We start from the raw sequence: 20666 nt of genomic DNA on the forward strand, positions 1-20666 counted from the left end.
AGGAATACTATGACAAGGGAGACTACGTTATCCGGGAAGGAGAGGAGGGCAGCACCTTCTACATCATCGCACAGGGGAAGGTAACGTGTGTTTTACACTGTAACAGACAACATGAACAAGCAGGACACACACACACAGGAGCACATCATGGAACTTGTCATTTATGTCATGACCCTCAAACTGCAGCTCTGTTTGGTTATCTCAGAGGGTCTCCAACATTCAGGGTCTCCACTAAAGCCTCTTCTCAGGTTAGAAGCTCTTTAATCACCTGTTTCATAGCTATGATATATCAGATATATAATTCTGCCTAAAAACCCAATTGCAAAAAAAAAAACAAAAGCATTTAATCATTGTACATTTATGCAAACCAAAGATACCTTACATTTGTATATTATGATTCAGCAGCTGCATTGAAACTTTGTGTTTTAACAGCGCTGTGGTTAATGTTAGGTCAGGTTTAGGCACAAAAACCACTTGGTTATGGTAGAAAAAGATCATCTTTTGTCTTATAATTCCCAGATTATGGAGTCAAAATTCAGCCTTAGAACGCATCGATGTCTCTGTAAAAAACAACCACTTTTTGTGCCACTGTCCCCGGTGACAACTATCATCAGGTTGCTAAAAACACCCACATTTTGTGCCCTAAAAAGCTGCCAAAAAAACTATAATGGGTCGCTAAAACACATCTGTTTTTGTTGGTTTTGAACAGTGGTCTACATCTTGGTAGACGTCTCACCTACATGCCATCCACCATGGGCTGGGCAACTGGGCTGTAGCATATAAGACATGGGCCAAACTAAAAAAATCCAAGTACATGTCAGTTTTCCCCATACATGGATTCTTTCATTTTGGGTAGTTCACCTTAGCAACCAAATGGCCAGGAAAAATGTTGGCATCGTACATTTCTGCAAACCACAGATACATTACATTTGCATATTATTGTGTAGCAGATATGTTTTCAGAAATGTACAAAGCCGAGATTTTTTTCTGGTGACCGGGCTGGTATCTGGGATATTTTGGCATAATTTTTGTACAGTGGGAGGAATTGGAGACAAGTTGTCCATCTTTTTAAATACAGTCTATGGCAAATGTGAACTTTATGGTGGCGTGAGATGAAAAGTTGGGTTATCACCAGAATCATTGGGATTCATTCTGTGGGAGCCATGAATGTCTATGCAAAACTTCATGGCAGTACATCCAGTAACTGCTGACGTATTTCAGTCTCAAAGTGATGGACAGACTGATATTTCTATCCCTAAAGCCACTCTTCTATCCCTAGTTTTTTTCCATGGCTAAAAAACATTAAAGGGATAGTGCACCCAAAAATTAAAGTTCAGCCATTATCTACTCACCCATATGCCGAGGGAGGCTCGGGTGAAGTTTTAGAGTCCTCACAACACTTACGGAGATCCAAGGGGAGAGGAGGTAGCAACACAACTCCACCTAATGGAGGCTGACGGCACCCCAGATTCAAACGTCCAAAAACACATAATTGAAACCACAAAGTATCTCCATACTGCTTGTCCTTAGTGATCCAAGTGTCCTGAAGCCCCAACATAAAAAGTTGTTTGGAAAAACGTCATTTGAACTCTGTTTTTAGCCTCATTGTAGCCTGTAGCTCTGACTGCCTCTCTGTGCACCGAGCTCACGTGCGCACGCTTCTGCGAGACCGTGAGACATGGGACACGCTGGTCTCACATGAGTGCAGTTCTGTGTTCTTGGACATTTGAATCTGGGGTGCCGTAAGCCTCCATTAGGTGGAGTTGTGTTGCTACCTCCTCTCCCCTTGGATCTCCACAAGTGATGTGAGGACTCTAAAACTTAACCTGAGCCTCCCTCGGCATATGGGTGAGTAGATAATGGCTGAATTTTCATTTTTGGGTGCACTATCCCTTTAATTGCACAACATAATGTGCAAATACAGATACAGGAAAATTCAGCTTTTTTTTGCCTTCACTCTCACTGGTTATGCTGACATGTTACAGATGGGCTGCACTGCAGAGATTTCTGACACGTTCTCACTCTGCAACAATGACACTCATTAACGGAGACACAAGCCCTAATCCTGTTCTTACAACAATAAAATAAATCCTCCAGTGCTTCGGTCAGACAATACTGTGTGACGTCTCTATACTGCACCGATATGATTGCTGCAAAGGATTTTCTCATCAGTGAGCATGAGCGTTGAATGGCTACAGAATCCCTCCAGTGTTCCAAAATCTTGCAGGACACTGCTCCTGCTTTCATTTGTCTTCTTCCCCGTCAATTTGGTTTCCACGAGTGTGAACAAAACTGAATACGACAATGAATATAGCAGGTGTGTCATCTGCAGTTCAGTGGCAGAGGATCCTTGTGGCAATTTGTAACTCACTGATTAATTGACTCGTGATTTGGAGTTAATTAATCAACTTGTATCAGACCCTAATGGTCACCTAGAATCATCTCTTGAAAGATATTATGACAAATATAAATAAAGGCCACAAGACAAGATAAAAAACACACAAAATGAAGAGATTATCCTTCAGTAACAGACCAGTTTGGGCCAGTAGTCCAACAAAACAAAATGCTGGTCAAACTGAATGTGAGACTGGGAGGTGTGGGACCATGACTCACCCGCCCGTCTGTCTGATAAGTCAGCAACCTGACACCAGGGAGCAAGGGGAGATGGAGAGGGGCCAGAGCCGTCCACAGGGGACTTTCAAAATGCCATTATGAGCTGATGTGAGACAGCAGCTCCTCTGCGCTAAGCTAACCAAACCAGAGAGGAACACATGTTGTTTGGGAGAAAGGGGGCTAATACAGGAAATGGCTCTACTAGCCCCCTCCCCTCCATACCCCCTGACCAGGGAGGGAATAAACTCTGAGAGTGCTGCCACCAGGAAAAACAGGGGAAGTGAAGGTCACTGAGGTCAAACGGGACACTTAGCTAAAACACACCACGGCCGTTACTGCTCTGATGTCATTGCGGCATTTCTTTGGCAGAATGGTGCCACGAGTGGGATGTTTGACCTCGACCGGGGTGGGCCACTGGTTTTTAGAGCCTCACAAATTAAGAGGAACTTTCAAAACATCCAGGCTGCTGGAGTAACGCTTGTTGAAAGCTGCTGCTCTACAGGAAGCAGAACAACCAGCAGAGCAAACACAGGCAGCTGATTAAAACCCTCTTACAGTGAATGTGTCTATTTTGACAGCACGTCAGGAAAACAGAGTACATTAACGCCACTTAATCCCTCGTAGCCATCGTGTTCCAATTATCATAACTAAATATGTCAATTATTCTAATTTCTTAGGGTTCTCATTTTTTACAATGCATGTAGAAACATTTGGAGAAAATTGAAAGCACCTGTAAAAGCTGCAGCAGTGATCTGGAGATGGCGATGTGAAGAAGTGAAATGTGCTTTAAGGATTCAGCTGTTTGTGTTGTGCAGGTGAAGGTGACCCAAAGCACCGAGGCCCACAAGGTACCACAGATCATCAACACGCTGCAGAGGGGAGACTACTTTGGAGAGAAAGCACTTATCAGGTAAAAACAAACCACCACAGAAGAGCTTTTCATTCTGCTCCTGCCGTTAGTTCTTTGGGTGGAAGGAAACAAGTCATATTTATTTATTTATACTAAACAAAATCACACATTTATGACCTAAAGAAACCATAGGACACCCTCTGTCCTTAGGCCAGTGCTTCAGATAAGGAAAAACTTAACAATATCAGGCTGTGCTGTATTTATATACCTGTAATCTCATTACATGTAATCTGCTGTAATCCTGACCTGTGATTCATCACTGTTTAATTCTATTCTAATGTAGTTTTTTAATACAAAATGTTCTATATATTGATTCTTTTAGAGGAAGCACAGCTGTGACTGTTCTGCACAGTTCGTCCTTGATGCACTTTAAAGCTGGGATAGGCAGAAATCTAGAAAAGATAAATAAAAAAAGAACCTGGCAGAATGTGAAAACACACCCTCCTCCTGCAGCCTCTCTGTCCTAAGCCCCTCCCACCAGACGACCACAGGCATATGCACACGCTTCATACAGTAACTCAGTGTCTTCTATACATTGAGTTACAGAATCTATTCTTACTTCATTGAAGAGTTGGGTGCATCTCATTCAGTGGCTCTGGGAGCTTGAATTCGGCCAGCACAAACTGCCCAGGGATGGGTCAAACTTGTGTAACAGCAGCAACAGAAAGTTTGCTGATCCAGCGAGAATTCGGGGCTGTCCGTGCCCCTGGAGGTGGGGTTTGCACTGGCTGAATTCTGGTTGCTGCGGCGGCTGACTGGGGCTCAGTCTCTGGATCTGCTGCCCACTCTCCTCCTGATGAGGTGGTCTGTAGCAGCGCGGAGTGATACAGACGACACACTGTAGCCCTTTTTACACAGAGATGGCACTATATGGCCACGACAAAGTCCCTTCTTTATGCTGCCTTTGCATTTTACACAGCCACTCAATGGCCGCAATATTCTGCTCCAGTGTGTAACTTTAAATAGCATGCCGGCATCGCAGAAGAGAAGAGGTGTGACGGGCGTGACGTGTAACACAACAGCGTCAGCTTCAAGTGTGACATATAACGTATGCCTCGGCAGCACTTTATGAATAATAACAATGGCATAACGTGGCAACAAAAATCATTTAACGTCTGTGTTATATGGCCGCTGATCTCGTCCTCTGCTCGGAGGGTAAGGAGCTCCAGGACCTCATTGTTTTCCCAATTTGTGGACATTTTCAGCAGCTGTTCTTTGTCTTTGAGTTAGCTGCTAACTGCTACAAGCTACTTTTTAAATCTCCAGAGGTGGGTCACACGCAAAACACGTCGTCAAAACATTATACCTGTTTCGCTCATGATCCCGTCCTGCTGGCTTTCTCGTTTATACAGACATCGATTCAGCGCCGTTATTACTTCTGTTCCCCGTTCAGAGGTGAGACAATTCTGTCCCCCATTTTGCAATCGTACCTTTTATACAGAACTGCGAGGCAGAATAACTGCAGGATATTCCCGCCTTGAACAGGCAGTATAACAAGTTAGCGATATGAGGCTCTCGCTAACGTTAGCTACATAAACTTGAAATTTTGACTACCAGCAGTTGTGAGCCTTTTTCTCTGGTTAGCAGAAGGCTAAACTATTAGCATTTTCTCTCCATCTCTGAAACATTTTGCCAGTATTGACACAGGTTTTATTTCTTTTATAGTCAGACATTCTTATAGACTTTCTTTTTGATAAGTCCCTCTTCCATTTTTTTGGGTTGCCTTGCAGTTGTTGTCAGTGCCTGAATAGCAACTTTCTTTGTAGAATTCACTGCCATTAAATCAGGGTTTCCACCAAAGGGACGTGCACACGCATCTGCATTTGTAGAACAGCCAATGGGAACGCCCTCTCTTTGAATAAACCTGTGATCGGCCAAAGCCTTGTGTTGCAGGCTAGATTCTCTAAAGTCTAAAAACAGAGCCAAGAGGAGGTGCAGAAGTTTAGTTTTCTCTCAGACCACTTGAATTACAATAAAGTTTTTTATGGGATCTCTGCTCAGTGACGCCAAAATAAAACTGCCTATCGCAGCTTTAAAAACAAAATGCCCACCTTATCCTAAAATCACCCAAACAGTGAGAGGAGTCACAAAATGTGTGTTTATGTGTGTGATGATTTATCTGTCTCTTTCAGTGATGATGTCAGGTCGGCTAATATCATCGCTGATGAGAACGGGGTGGAGTGCCTCGTCATCGACAGAGAGTGAGTATGCTGACATTTGAAGTGAAGTTTTGTGGACACCCACAGAATATTGTTCCCTCAGTAACAGGAGGTTGTTGGAAATATTTGAAATTATGACGAAAAGTCTGAGAAAAATAAAGCTACAAATGTTTTGAGTGGTGACCTGTGATGCCGGGCTGCTTTTCTGAGCTTAGTTATTACTAAACAAAGTTTTGTTGCCTGAATTATCATCATTAAACTCTGAGTTTTCTTCCATAATCAGTTTTGACAAATCTGTGAACGCCATCTGAAAATGCCAGTCCTGATATGTCCTCTGATTACCCTGCAGTCTAATGTGATCTACACAACATAATTAGATCTTCCGTAGGAAACATACAAGGGGGTATTTCAGTATCTATCAGCTGCTGTCAGCAGTGAGTGAAAAATCTTTTTCCTCGCTCTGATTTCTTCCACGTCAGTAAAATCAAAGCCGGGGTTATGAAGCCTATCAGCCAACATTCCAGTGGTTGCACGGTTGATGTAGGTTGTTGTTTTTCTAGGACATTTGATCAGACAGTGGGCACCTTCAATGAGCTGCAGAAGTACCTCCAAGGCTACGTGGCAACACTTGATCGTGACGACAAGAAGAGACATGCCAGGTAGGTGCAGCGCCGTGTGCTCAGGATGGAAGAGTGAATGAGAAGCTGATGGAAAAAAAAAAAAGTTTGCTCAGAATGAAACGTGGGTCCAAACAAAACTCATTTTTCAACCATAAACATTTCACTTAGAGTGGAAATATAAACATAACTTGTTCTCCCTCTGTCTCCGTCCAGGAGGTCGGTGTCACGTCACCAGAGCCAGCCGCTGTCCCCAGACGTCATCCAGCTGAAGGAAATGGTGTCAGCGTTTTCTTCATCCAGGCCCTTTGACCACCTGGAGGTCATTGCTACTCTCGGGGTCGGCGGGTTTGGACGAGTGGAACTGGTGAGACCCGAAGAAACAAATTATCATTGATTATTCATGTCGACTACAACTAACAAACTGACAAACTGGCAATCATACAACCATATTAAAGGGTTAGTTCAGATCTTTTGAAGTCAGGTTGTATGAGGTACTTATTTATAGTCACATAGTTACCTACAGAGGATGTCAGTTGATACACAGTTTGGAGAAGCAGCAGGAGTACCACTACAGGAGCTAAGCAATGTACTGCTGTGGACAGGGTTAGCAACTAAAAGTATTGTAGCCACATAAAAAAAGACCCACCTTAAAAAAAGTCTATGACAGTATAAGTGTACGCTTTATTTTAGGGCTGGGTGATACGGACAAAAATGAATATGTCAGTATTTTCTAGGAACTGGGCTACATGTTTTCAGTTGCAAAATAAAATGCAGAGACAGGGATTTTATTCCCCTGTTTGAAAATAACAGTTACACCTCCAAAACAGTAGTCATCAGTGGGGTTTCTGTGAAGTGCCGTAAATTTTAGTTGATTAAAAACACACATTAAACATGGCTAAATAGCAGCTTTTTAAACATTAAGTACAGAAATCAGCTTCACTATAACTCGCAGCATTCACAGACAAAGCCCTTGTCTTTTGCTGGACACATTTTCTCCACAAATACAACATGCTAACGTTATTACCACAAGCCTATGGCATTTTACATTGTATAAATTAGCCTAGCGACGGGTGGATATTTCCTCTGCTCATATGAAGCCAGGATAAATCACACACAAGACTTAAAATGCTATTTTTGTGGAGGCTTTATTGTCTTCACAATTTATTGTTTCTTATCTGTGAAATTAAAGTAAATAAAAGTTTCCACTGAGGGAAATGGTTTCAGCTGACAGAAACAGACAGGAGGTCTGCGTCACTGTGACGTGTAGTTACATTTCTGGGGAGGTGCACGTCATGTTACGGCTCTAAAAAGTGCTGCTGGAGAACTTGAGTCAGTGATTGGGGTGGAGCTGTGTGGAGAGTGACAGAGGAGAGATAAACACTGGTATGTGTCATGTAACGCAACTTGACCCTATATCGATATTAACAGTGTTGTGTAAATTTATATCCTGCTTGAAAATATATCGATATATCGTACATAGTCGTGATAGCACCCAGCCCTAATACATGTAGAATATTTTCACCCCTTTATCGTACTGTCAGACAGTGATTTCTAATAGGGAAATGAAGCCATTATATCGTCTTTAATGCCAGACTCCATTGAGAAAAAGAGTGATTTAACGTTGCTGAAAACAGGAGCTGCCTTACAAAAAATAAATTAAATTAATTTTTTTTTTTAAATTAAAAAAAAAATTATATATATATATATATATATAGGCCAATATATTATTTTTTTGCTGTAAAATGTTTTGCGATATGCTGAGTATTGCCATAACTTATATTGCAATATATTGTGATTTATTTCTTTTTTCAATTGCAAATAAAGGAAGAACTTTGTCACTGTCTGTTTCAGCTAATAAGATAAAGTTTTCAGTCTTTTTATCTCACTTAAATAATTTTATTGCAGTAAAATTTTATTATTCTAGTAGGCCACCAAAAGTTTAATTTAATTTTGCAATATTCATAATTTATATAATTAAAAAAAACAATACTTGCCATGCAGAACATTGCCAAGTCTGTTGTCCATCTTGTGACATCCCACCCTGTTATTTCCACCTGCAGGTGAAGGTGCAGGGCCAGGACGTCACCTTTGCCCTTAAAGTCATCAAGAAGAAGCACGTGGTGGACAACAGGCAGGAGGAGCACATCCACTCGGAGAGGAAGATCCTCGCTGAGGCTCGCTCGCCGTTCGTTGTCAAGTCAGTCCTCCTGCTCAGCGTCTGAGCCCATTTCCATTTTTTATCCTATGATGAAGCTCTGCTCCATTAGTCTCAGAAAACAGTACGCCGCTTATTAGTTTTTGATGAGATCACAGTCGAGGCCTCGAGCAGATTACATCTTCTCAATGGGGTAGAATGGCAGGGGATATTAAGATGCCTGCGACCAAAATGTAGTTATTTGTTATGAAACATTGCAGCGGCAGCTTTTATTTGCCTTTCGTGAGATTACGATGATCCAATTTCACCGTACGCAGCGGAAGAGACGCAGATATTAAAGCCATTCTTCACCTCCTGAAACGCTCCTCCTGTTGACCTCCTCTTCATACACCCCATGTGTTTATTTTACCTTTTTCATATGTTTTTACTATCATCTCTTCATATTTCTAATCTGTTTCCAAGACTGATGTAACGTGATCTAAGATTAAGGAGTATGTTGGGTGACAGTGTGGTGGAGCGGTTAACGTCCGCTCTGCTGTCTCAAGTGTCTCTGAGGTTGATATTGACTCTCTGTATGTCCTCCTGGGCTGCTATTAGCAATTTACTCTGACAGTATTACCACAAGGGTCAATTAAAGTCACATTAGTTCACAAATGAAGCAATAATTTCAGCAGTAATGTCTTTAAATATATTATAGCGCAGTGCAATAATAACCACTGAGGCTGCATTGATTCATTTAAGCGCCCTGCTTACTGGTTATGATCTCTCCCTGCTGCTTTTTTTTTTACTAAATAAAAGTAATGTGGACTCTTCAGGCAAGTGATCATTAAATGTGACTACTTTCTTAATTTCTACTTAATTTTCACTGATAATTGAATTACATAGAAAGAGATTAGTGAAAAAAACTGCACCCTAAATATTTAATAACCAGTGAGACCACTAATTATATAACTGTAACAGGAACATGCTGATCGTAAATGATAAACAGGATCTCCGTGGATCCTTAAAGGTTCAGTGTGTGGGGTTTATTGGCAGAAATGGAATATAACAAGTATGTTTTCTTTAGTTATAATCACCTGAAAACAAGAATCATTGTGGTTTTGTTACCTTAGAATGAGCCGTTTATATCTACATAAGGAGCGGGTCCTTGTCCATGGAGTCCACCATGTTACACCACCATGTTTCTACAGTAGCCCAGAATGGACAAACCAAACACTGGCTCTAGACAGGGCCATTCATGTTTTCACGTCAGCCACCGTAGTTAGCAGCCGCTTTGGGACAAGCAGCGTTCGTACACATCGTTTTTTTGTTCATGAAAGTTTATGAAACTGCTTTTTTTGTGTGTTTTTTTTTGTTTTATTTTGTTTTGGAGAGGAAGAGACCTCTGTAGATAATTCAGCTCCCAGTAAAAACCTCCTTAACATCTGAAGTTATCAGACAAAAAGATAAGCGCACATTAGCAGGTGCTGGGCTAGCGGACGGTCTGCGACAAGCAAAACAGCTTGGAGAAACGCTAACGCTAATGTGAAACTGCTTTATTCAGTGTTTCTACCAATTCTAATCACTTGGAGTCTCATTTATAAAACAATGCGTATGATCTATACTTAAAAAGTTTGTACGGACAAAAGCCAAAGATAGCATGCGCCAAAAAATATACAACAATTTCTATAATCGGGCTTCCACCTCACCATCTGCCTCACCAGTTCCCCATCTCCAAAATGAGCATGAGCCAAACTTTCTCCCATCAAGCCTGTTTTTACAGATCACAACTTTTGCGTGGGAAGTGGCGTACGCCTCTCTCAGGCCTCGTTTTGTGCCTGCGCAATGTTTTGGTCTGTTTGTTTTGGAGAGCAAGACACCTCTGTGGATAATTCTACTACCGGTAAAAACCTCCTGAACACTGAAGGAATTTTAACCAGGAGAAGTTTCAGCTGGTTGCAATCTCCAATCCTCACCTCTATATGACATTAAATGTATATTTTAGTCCCCCTAAATCGTACACACTGGACCTTTAAAAGCCTTAAAACATCTTTGATTAAGCATTTGATATTCAAGGGCTAAAAAATGTCTCGAAATTTCTGAATTGTTGAAGGGGAGGCATAACACTTGATCTGGGGCAGAGTGAATATAAGCATCTATTTTTTTGGGATTAAAACTTCCATGTCCGTCCAACACATTCTCACTCCGACCTCGTCACATATTGACCTTTGATCATGGACTCTCTACGTCCAGGTAGGGTGTGCAAAGTCAGCAACCAACACACCCAGGGTACCTACCTTGCACGTCGTATCTGGACGTGGAAAGTCCATGATCAAATGTCGATATGCGCAGTAAGAATGTGTTGGATAGAACATCATGGCTTTTGTTCTGTTTACATGAAGGTCAAACCTTTTATTCTGAAGTGCAACCTGCCTGTGCTCCTCTTCCTCCAGACTGTATCGCACGTTTAAGGACAACAAGTACGTGTACATGCTGCTGGAGGCCTGTCTGGGTGGAGAGATCTGGAGTCTGCTCAGAGACAGGTAGGAGAGAATTTTGAAAACCTCACAAAAACATTTAGCTCGCTGTCTCTAAAACACCATCCATTCCCCAGCATTGTCATTTTCTTACTGGCTTGCAGCGTACAGTGACAGTATTACTGTTAGGTTACCATTTAATGAGGGACTCGCAGGTCCAGTTGTCATAAATCACTGCCTGTAACTGTGTTCAGGTGCATCTGTGTAATGAGACCACTTTTTCTGCTTCACCGCCTCCTGAACAGCGTAGGGTCCGACCCCGCTTGTCAGCAAAAAGTTTAAATGAGGCTTTCTCGTCTTTAGGGGGAGTTTTGATGAGCCCACTGCCAAGTTCTGCGTTGGCTGCGTTACAGAGGCTTTCGATTACCTCCACCGCAAGGGTGTCCTCTACAGAGACCTGAAGCCTGAGAATCTCATGCTGGATACTGAGGGATACATCAAACTGGTGAGCGACTGAACATACTCTGGTCTGGAAAACAGCTGGCAGATGTTTCTCTTCAAATTCTTCTTAGATCTTTGTTGGTTTTGTCTGTTGTGACTTGGTGGTCTAGTCACAAATTTGCAGTGTACAACTGGTTGATAATCAAGGAAGTAATACAAAAAATAATTGTCCGTGGTCTATTAGAATGTATTAGTTAAAAGTTTTAGCCTATTCACTCGTAGTGTCCACCCTTAGGGTATTTTTTTGGGAAATAAAAGTTCCCTAGTTGGACTTTTTGAGTTAACTGATCGACTCTGCCTTCTCAGGTTGACTTTGGTTTTGCCAAGAAGATCAGATGCGGCCAAAAGACGTGGACCTTCTGCGGGACACCGGAGTACGTGGCCCCTGAGATCATCCTCAACAAAGGCCACAACTTCAGTGTTGACTTCTGGTCTCTGGGCATCCTCGTGTTTGAGCTCCTTACTGGCAGGTCAGTGCGTGCGGTTATGTCTGCTTCCAGTAATGCACCTAATGATCATCCTCCCTCTGGCTATCACTTCAGTCTCCTTCCTGATTGGCAGTAATCACTGATAGCTAACTTGAACGGAGTGCTGCTGAAGAAGCTTCACTCCCGTTGACCTCAGCCATAAATATGTGTCTTTTTTTCCTCCACTCCACAGTCCTCCGTTCTCAGGGAGTGACCAGATGATGACGTACACTTTCATCTTGAAAGGCATCGAGAAGATGGACTTCCCCAAGAAGATAACCAAGAGACCCGAGGACCTCATACGCAAGCTGTGCAGGTACACCGATAGAACGTTAAAAAAAATAGCTTGAAAATCCTCCAATTCACCACTTTCAGCCACATTTCTCAGAACAGAATCTGAACAATCCATCAGAACAATAAAATGGCATCGTACATACTGATTTTCAGTATTCGAACAAAGCAAGCAAAGTTACAGAAGAAGACACTTTCTTTGGGACAAAACAGTAACTTCAAACCTTGATCTACTTTACAGGAGAAATCCCTCAGAGCGACTGGGCAACCTGAAAAATGGAATAATTGATATCAAGAAACACAGGTAAGAAGGTCTGATTTATTCTGTAGCTGATCTCAGTGGGGAGATTAGCCAAGCTATTAGAGCTGATTGAACATTATGAATGTGGGCCAGCGGTTTATGACCTCAGCAATTAGATAATGACTGAACACACTGTACAAGAGCGGTGGGATGCACAACATTGTCAAATGAGAGGGAATGACATGCAGCAAAGGGCCAGTGGTCAGACTTGAACTCTGGCCGCCCCCACTGTGGACTCAGTCTATATGGGGTGCACACTCTACCAGGTGAGGTAGAGGTCGTCTCCTAAAACAGCCTTTTCAATGCCTTTTGGCTTTTCTTCCACTTGAAAACTAGCCTGGAAATCCAGACTCAAATCTAGAAAGATTTTGAGTCTGGCCCTCACCGATACACCCTTCCTACCCAAGGGGTGGCACTAACTGAGGTATTTCAAATGCCGCCGCATGCAATTGGATAGCAAGATAGCCAATCAGAGCAAAAAACAAGGTGACACATTCATTGCACTAAGCCCCATTTGTTTGCGGACCAGTGGAGCTAACTGATACATTATGCTTTTGCCATATCCCATCGGCAAAACAGCAAAAACGTTCTTCCTGGAAGCGAAGGCTTCTAGGGCAGTCTTCTGTTCCCCTCTCAAGGAAAAAGATAAGTGTAGTTGGCTTAGCGTTTCTTCCAAAGCTAAATTAAATGGACGCGGTCCTTCGGCAGCTGCCATCTTGGCTGTTTACTTTGCGACTCCTACGGAGCAGCGCTGTCCTCATCATGTTACGCCCGCCCAGAGCCCGCCTCTGTCAGATAGACTGATCTGATTGGTCCGATTAGCGATTCAGCGGGCTCTGCTCGTCAGGGCCAGATTCCCGTGCAGAGCAAATTCAAATTTGCTAGGGGCGGGGCATCTGGATTTCCAGGTTACATGAAAACTGCATTTTAGGTCACTGAAAATGGACCTTTTGTAAATCCCCTTTCATAATGAAAAGGATGACAGCATGTTAACTGGAGAGCCAAACACCAGTATGGAAGTTTTACACAGTTTTAGAGGCAAACAACACAATTGTACGAGGGGGTCTGATGCAGTGCTGAGGTACCATCCCCAGAACCACTGCCTTAGCGGCCAATTGTCAGTTGGCCATCTGCCAGTGTAGGCTAGTTGCCGTCTAGCTCTAGCTAACATCCAACACCAAGCCCATAACGGTCCCAACAAACCACATCAAAAGTGAAACTGCTCGACTCTGTCAGTAGGTAGGTAATGTTCACTGTGTGATGTCAGTAAACCGGTTAAGACATGAATCCATAGGCTGCGTGCGGCTCTACAATAAAATCAGAGTTTACCCATTTTAAATACTAAAAAAAAACAAGAATTGGAAAATCAGGAGGGGAACTGGCACTTCTCCAGCTACCAGTCCACTTTCAATGCTTGAACAAGGGACCGTCCAGTTCTCAAGCCAAGTCCTTATGGACTAAACTACTGCTACTACTGCTGGGCAAAGGGCCGCTAGCTAGAATCAAACAATTGAAAGGACATTGCCTTGCAAATGGGACACCCGCTCTACCCACTGAGCTATTGGACACCCCTTTGGCGGGTTAGTGTTGATATTGTGGCAGGTCTTTATAAAATAAATTAACGTATGGGAAACACAACACCCTTATTATTTTTATTAAGGGATGCACTTACTTGTATGATACATTGACATGTCTGATATGACAGATTATGTCAAAGCATGTGATTTGGAATCTTAGGCAAAACGCTTTCTGGTGTACACTACAATAGATAGATAAATAAATGAACATTGAAGAGTCAGAACTTTTGTTTTTTTGTCTTTGTTAACAGTAGTGATGGACAGTTACACAAGTTAAGAACTTCTTTTTAAAATACAAGAATGTGGAATGTTATCGGTTATCGGTATTGTGCATCTCTACCGATCTCAAAATAGTCTTTAGTTAAATGTGTTGTTGACCTCAGGCCTTTAAACTGATAACGGCTCTTACTCTTCATACTGGACCTCCTTTCAGCCCCAGGAACCAGAGGTCAAGGCAAATGTTCACAAAGGTTCCTCAAACACAGTAACATTTGAGCGGGACGTTGGTCAGGGACAGTCCTGCTGTCAAGCTTCAATTTTAAATATTTCTCCTTTGTGTGTTTGTGCTGGCTGAGTCAGATTTACTTACAGACATGTTTTTATCTGCTCCATAATGTGTCTGAAGGTGGTTTAACGGCTTCAACTGGGAGGGACTGAAGGCGAGGACTTTACCATCTCCACTGAAAAGAGAAGTAAGTGCAGATATTTATTCAAACGTGTAAAACTAGGAGTCTTTACAAGTTCTAATTCAAAGCAAATATAATGACGGAAGAGCATAGAAAGAGATTTGCCCTCATTTCTTGCAAGACATGTTGCAGCTAAAAACACCATGACACAAAGTGTATGTGAATATAAACAATTAAAATACCAGGATTAGATTATTCTGTTGAGTTTTGAAGTCTTGCATGAGCGTGTCTTGGTGCAGTCAGCTTTACCCCTTTATCTTTTGTCTCGTTCACATTTTATTGGGTTTACAATAAACACATGTGGAAACAAAGTGGAACAAACATTCATGTTTCTGCTGACTTCTGCTGTGCACATGTCAAAGAGGGCAGCAGATGTATCAGTGAACCCCGGGTGGTTGATTTCTAGTGTTCCTCAAGGTTTCTCAGGGGAGGGTATCAGTTGAACATTAACTACGAGAATGAGCTTCAAAATAAGAACTGACTGACTGACAGCACTGTTAGTAATCGAGGAGGTATCTTAAGAAATCTCTCACCGTTGCATTCTTCGTTGTCTTCTCTTCCAGCTCACTGGTCCAACAGATCACAGCTATTTTGACAGCTACCCTCCAGATGAGGACAGTCCTCCTGATGAGCTGTCTGGCTGGGACATGGACTTCTGAGACCTTCTGCTCCATCTTTCCATTGTTGTCCTTCCTTTGTACACCCTAACAACCGAAACTAATGGGCAAAGTGGGTTTTCAGGTGACCTCACATCACCTCTGGCAGCCGTGGTGGAGGTTGTCACGTTCTGGGCGACTGTAGCTGAAATTTGCTGGTTACTTTATGAAGTTATGATTTGGGCATCTTGACAGAAATGAAGAGTTAAAGGAGAATTCTCCGTTGAGTTTGTTTTGTTAACATCACTGTCATTTTGGATAATAAATCTGATTGGCACTCCAGTGAATGAGGTACAGTTTAGAAGTAAAGCAGCAGTAGCACGTTAGCTTAAAAGCTAAAATCCATAGTACGAAAAGCTACTGAGGTTCTCCACAATCTCCTTCTGAGAAATGCTGCACTTCTGTGTTGCACTTAAATCCACAACAGCCGGCAGGGTGTGTGGGTGGGAAGCCAGTGAGGGATCAAGTCTTTGGATGGCAGGGAAACTTGTGCAAAGCGAGTAAGGCATGTATTAAAACAACAACAACAAAAAAAGCACATGTATGCGTGACTTTGCTCAGCTCAGCTCATAATCGATTCCAAAATAATAACAACCTACAAGTCCTGGAAAAAAACATGTTTTTAAATTCTGCAGTTGGGATTTGGACTTCATGTGCTTCAGGCTAGAGTTCCAGTTAACGACCATGCAAAGTGTTTACAACATGGCGGACCACAACTGGTGCTCAAAACAAATCAAAAGGGGCCAATGTTGTCCAATTTACAACTCAATTTGCAGAAAAAAATGTTGGCATTGTACATTTCTGCAAACCACGGATATGTTACATTTGTACTTTAGTATGTAGCAGATACACTGAAAGTTGAAACTACTTGTCTTTGCGTTTCTACATTGCTGTGGTTAAAATGTAGTTAGCTTTAGGCACAAAAACCATTTGGTTATGGTTTGGAAAAGATTGTGTTTGGCTTAAAGTACCCTGTTTTGGTTGCACTATCCCCGCTGGAAACACAGCAACATCTCTGTAAAAAAACAGCCGTTTTATCGTGGCGCTATCCCCAGTGGAGAAACAGTGACGAGATGCTAAATAACACACGTTAAGTGGTTAAAAGTCCACTGGAAATGCAGCGATGATTTGCTAAAAACAACCAGTTTTGTTGTTTGTCAGTTGCAGAAAGTGGTCTGAATCTTGGCAGGCATCTTGCCTAAGTGACATGCCATCCACCCTCCCCTCCACCTCCCAATGACAAAGTCAGCTCATATACTACGTCACTTTAGAAACACTGATATGATAGGGATGAAACATACAAATGAAGCATACCTGTGGTTTGCAGAATAGACCCTTTTACAGTTAGTAAACAGTATGACGCTTTTGGATGTGGGGCTTAGCTGGAGGCAAAACAGTTCTCCGTAGAAATTAGCTAGTGAGTTCTGTTGGCTTGTTTCAGACAATGGAGGAAGATGATGTGAGTGGTGCATTTAGAAATACTCATTCACAGTGGCAGAGTGCACTCTGGACACTCTGTCTGTGAAGACGGAGCAGCAGAGCGCCAAGTGGAGTGAATGTGTGATTAACTTAACCGTTGGTTCATTCATGTAGAAATATAACGCTCTGTTTCTTCCACCAACAGGGCTCTCATTTTAGTGTAGAGCGTCAGACTGAATTTACCAACGCACCATGTCAGGTCACTCACTCTCCGGGACCGCCAGTGTTACTTGAATAAGTAAACACTGACCAACGGGACCAGACTGGCCGACCCGTATGCTCTCACCAGCGTTGCCAGGTGTACGATAATTATCGTATTTGTACGATAATTTGGCCCTCTGTACGATGTACGATCAATAATCCCAAAAAAGGCCAAATGTACGATAATTTGACCATTTCATGAATGTGTGGTTGTAGTCAGTATGCCGGAGTTTTTTTGTGAGCCCTGAAGGCATCTGTTCTGTGACATGTTTCCAGCCAATCACACTTTGCTTAGTTAGCATGAGATACGGGTGACGTTTGTCTCTGAACAATGAGCACAATTGGCTGAATGGTCAGCTGTACCCGCCCCACGAGACGCTAGACCCGTCAGGAAGTCAAGTGAGAATGAGATTCAAAACAGAAGAAGAAGAAGAGGAAAAACAGAAGCAAGGAAAATGGAAAAAAAGTAAACCAAAAAAGTAAACACCAGAGTGAATATATTTGCCTATAGCACATCAGTAGGATTGTTATTTTGGTTATGATGGATATACGATAATTTCCCTCAAAATACGGTCATTTTGAGTCTCTGGTACGATAATCCTACATTTCCCATCTGGCAACGCTGGCTCTCACTCAGTGGATGGATGATGTCACAGGAAGCCAATCTTACAAAGGAGGACCACACTTGTTTGTTTTGCTATGGAAGCTAACGTTAGCTAATGCGCTAAAAAAGTTAGCATTCCAGAGAAATCCAATATTCCTCTTAATCCCTCCCCAGTTTCTGATGAGGTGGACATGATAACCCTTAATACACATAACCTTATTCATCCCTATAACAGGAAATACTTTCTCCCTAACCTGATATGAAGTGTGCGCTGCACATGTGAGCATTTTTGATGATGGCCTCCGTCCAGTCCTTTGGTCTTATTGCATTTAACCATCTTTGTTTTTGTTGACGGGCAGTGGGGGCTGGTTTTGAGCCATGACTCCTATTCTGGCTCCCAATAACACAACAAGACTACATTTTAAGACTCCTGTGTGGCTACAGCCCTGTGGGGGAGAGGCAGGTTTTGCCTCCAGCTAATAAAATTACATCATTGTGACATCAGGGTTAAAAGGGTCTATTGTACAATGTCAACATTTTCTTCTGGCCACTGGGCCGCCAATTTAATCATTCAAGTGACAGTGTGGTACATGATGACATTTTCACCACACACTGTGCCACTGACAGAGTGAAGCAACTTAACAAATGCAACATTAGATGCTTTTATCTTTGCTGTAGTTTCAAAATCCATAGAGTTATTAATTACAGCTTTAGCTTTGCAAAGCTAGCCTGCAGGCGAATTACTCAGGCTTTTTCTCATACTGCTTTGGAGGGAGTCCTGTGTCACAGTATCATGTTCTCAAATTCCTTAATCAATCTACGCCCAAGTAATAATCTTTCACAGATACCTCTAAATGATTGTTTTCAGAAACTTTTCTATGGGCCCTCATGACGGCTCCAGATGTGGTTGGTGGGGAATATTTGTGATGCAGCTGCAGAGTCTTTATATCTTACAGCTGAGGGGATTTTGTGATGACATGTGCAATTTGTTTACCGCTGTAGAGGAACGGAGGTGTGTGGGGAGGAGATATGCGTGGAGATGACACTGCAAAAATACAGGCAACTCGAGAACAAACAGACTCGGGAGAAGAGACTCTACTTATCTGCTTAGACGGCGTCTAACCACAGCGCACTCCTGTCCCACACATGAAACATTCGTGCTAAGAAGCATCAAGAGTTCCTACATGAAGAGTTCCTTCCCCACTTCAGTTATAGAGTGTGAGCATCCCGCGGCATGGTGCCTGACCTGAAGAAATATTTACCTTTTTGAAGCTGAGTCAACTCTGTGGTTCCCAGCTTCTTAAGGAGAAGGGGTTCTGCTCGGTCTGAGGTGTTGATGATGTGAGGAGGAGGAGCAGCGAAGAGGCCAAATGAGGCTTCGGGTTAAAAAAAACATACGTACTTTCCATTTTTAAACACTTGAGGTTTACAGTAAATCGACTGTGTACCATGTGTTTATGTATATACTGTATACTGTAAAGCACAAGCATCAAAAATACACAATTTATACAACCCAAGCTACTTGTTCCTTAATGTTAACCTTAAAAACTGGGTGAGTGAATTTTGTAAATGTCGCATATACGTGTATACATTGACTGGTGAATGTGTGTGTACAGTATGTACAGTGTGTGATAATGTCTGTGTATGGAAGCACCTGATACTCCTGGAGAAGCTGTGGCCTTAAGATAATGACTACTGATTCCAGGATGCAGCTGTGTTTGTTAAATATTTCAGACAGAGTTTGTGTTTTCTCTTAAATTTGACTTTTTGTAATTGAATCAAATAGTTTTCTTAGATTGGTTGATTAAAATGTTATTTTATGCCACGATAGATATTATTATTTCTTTTATTTTCATACCGACATGTGCAGACCTTTGCCACTGTGGACATTTTGACTTGTCAGACACATCTATAATAGCTGCATTGTGTTCATTATCAGACCTGACAGCTGATCTGAATTGCCACTTCATTCAACTCTATAGTATATTCATCCTGACATCATGTTCATGTTTGCCCATTTCTGTTGGCAGGATGTCATGTTTCGTTTTGCCATTACCAAACAGTAGCAAGTGATTTAACAGTTTTCACAAAAAAATAGAGGACAATACTTTTTAAAGTACCCACAACTTTTATAACTGTATCAGTGTCATCCATGCTTTTCTTTCGCTGCGAATTTTCATCCATGAAGCTAGCTATATGGCTGGCTGTAAAAAAGAGAACTCATACACTCTGATCAAACTCAGAGGGTATGAGTTCTCTGCACATGGTTCTCAACATTGAGGTGGCAGAACTGGCGGCTAGTAGCTAACGCTGCTAACTCCATAAACAGCACTAAAAACAACACATTCTCACTCCGACCTCGTCACTACCCATGTTTCCATCAGCCTGTTTAGACGCGCATCTACAAGTATCGCATCGGAAAATTATGATGGAAACGCCAAAATTTGAATTAAAATCCCCTCGGAAAATTATGATGGAAACGCCAAAATTTGAATTAAAATCCCCTGAAAAAATCCCTAAAATATGCTCGCTTTAGCCGGGTTTTGGTTGATTCGAAAAAATGTTGATGCGCAAAACTGGGGATGGAAACAGTTATGTTCGAATTAAGTCTGACATAGCGCACCTCTCTCCATGGTGATATCCACACTCTGGGTCGGGAAGGCGGTAATGCATTTACAAGCTGGTTGCCAACCGCCAGAAAACGTAGAAGAAGAAGAATGCGAGACTTGTTTTGTTTCCGGTTCTGCGGAAAACTCGCGCAAGTTCGTAGTTTTCACCAAAGTCCGTACATTTAATGGAAACACACAGGATTCGTATTTCTTTTAATGCACATTTCCCAATGATTCGAATCACTTTTGGATGGAAACATAGCTACATATTGACATTTGGTCATCGACCTTCCACCTCCAGATACGTTGTGAAAGGTACCCTGGGCGCGTTGTTTTTTGACTAGTAGCGTCAAGTGGGGCTGGAAAGTGTCGCATTTCGAT

At 42.2% G+C, this 20666-nt stretch overlaps 1 protein-coding gene across 1 annotated transcript in view; it reads left to right on the forward strand.

The window, feature by feature from the left end:
- prkg2 (protein kinase cGMP-dependent 2) overlaps nucleotides 1-20139 on the forward strand; it is a 50512-nt gene extending 30373 nt beyond the window's left edge. Inside the window, exons 7-19 of the mRNA XM_050051234.1 lie at nucleotides 3-80; nucleotides 3429-3523; nucleotides 5656-5724; nucleotides 6243-6341; nucleotides 6516-6666; nucleotides 8363-8499; nucleotides 10890-10979; nucleotides 11277-11418; nucleotides 11721-11884; nucleotides 12075-12197; nucleotides 12414-12476; nucleotides 14676-14742; nucleotides 15300-20139. Coding sequence (XP_049907191.1) covers nucleotides 3-80; nucleotides 3429-3523; nucleotides 5656-5724; nucleotides 6243-6341; nucleotides 6516-6666; nucleotides 8363-8499; nucleotides 10890-10979; nucleotides 11277-11418; nucleotides 11721-11884; nucleotides 12075-12197; nucleotides 12414-12476; nucleotides 14676-14742; nucleotides 15300-15395 — 1374 coding nt within the window. The 3' untranslated portion in view covers nucleotides 15396-20139. The remainder of the gene's footprint in view (nucleotides 1-2; nucleotides 81-3428; nucleotides 3524-5655; nucleotides 5725-6242; nucleotides 6342-6515; nucleotides 6667-8362; nucleotides 8500-10889; nucleotides 10980-11276; nucleotides 11419-11720; nucleotides 11885-12074; nucleotides 12198-12413; nucleotides 12477-14675; nucleotides 14743-15299) is intronic.
- Nucleotides 20140-20666: the final 527 nt, after the last annotated feature.

The sequence above is a fragment of the Epinephelus moara genome, chromosome 8, assembly GCF_006386435.1.
Source record: "Epinephelus moara isolate mb chromosome 8, YSFRI_EMoa_1.0, whole genome shotgun sequence".
NCBI classification, from domain to species: domain Eukaryota; kingdom Metazoa; phylum Chordata; class Actinopteri; order Perciformes; family Serranidae; genus Epinephelus; species Epinephelus moara.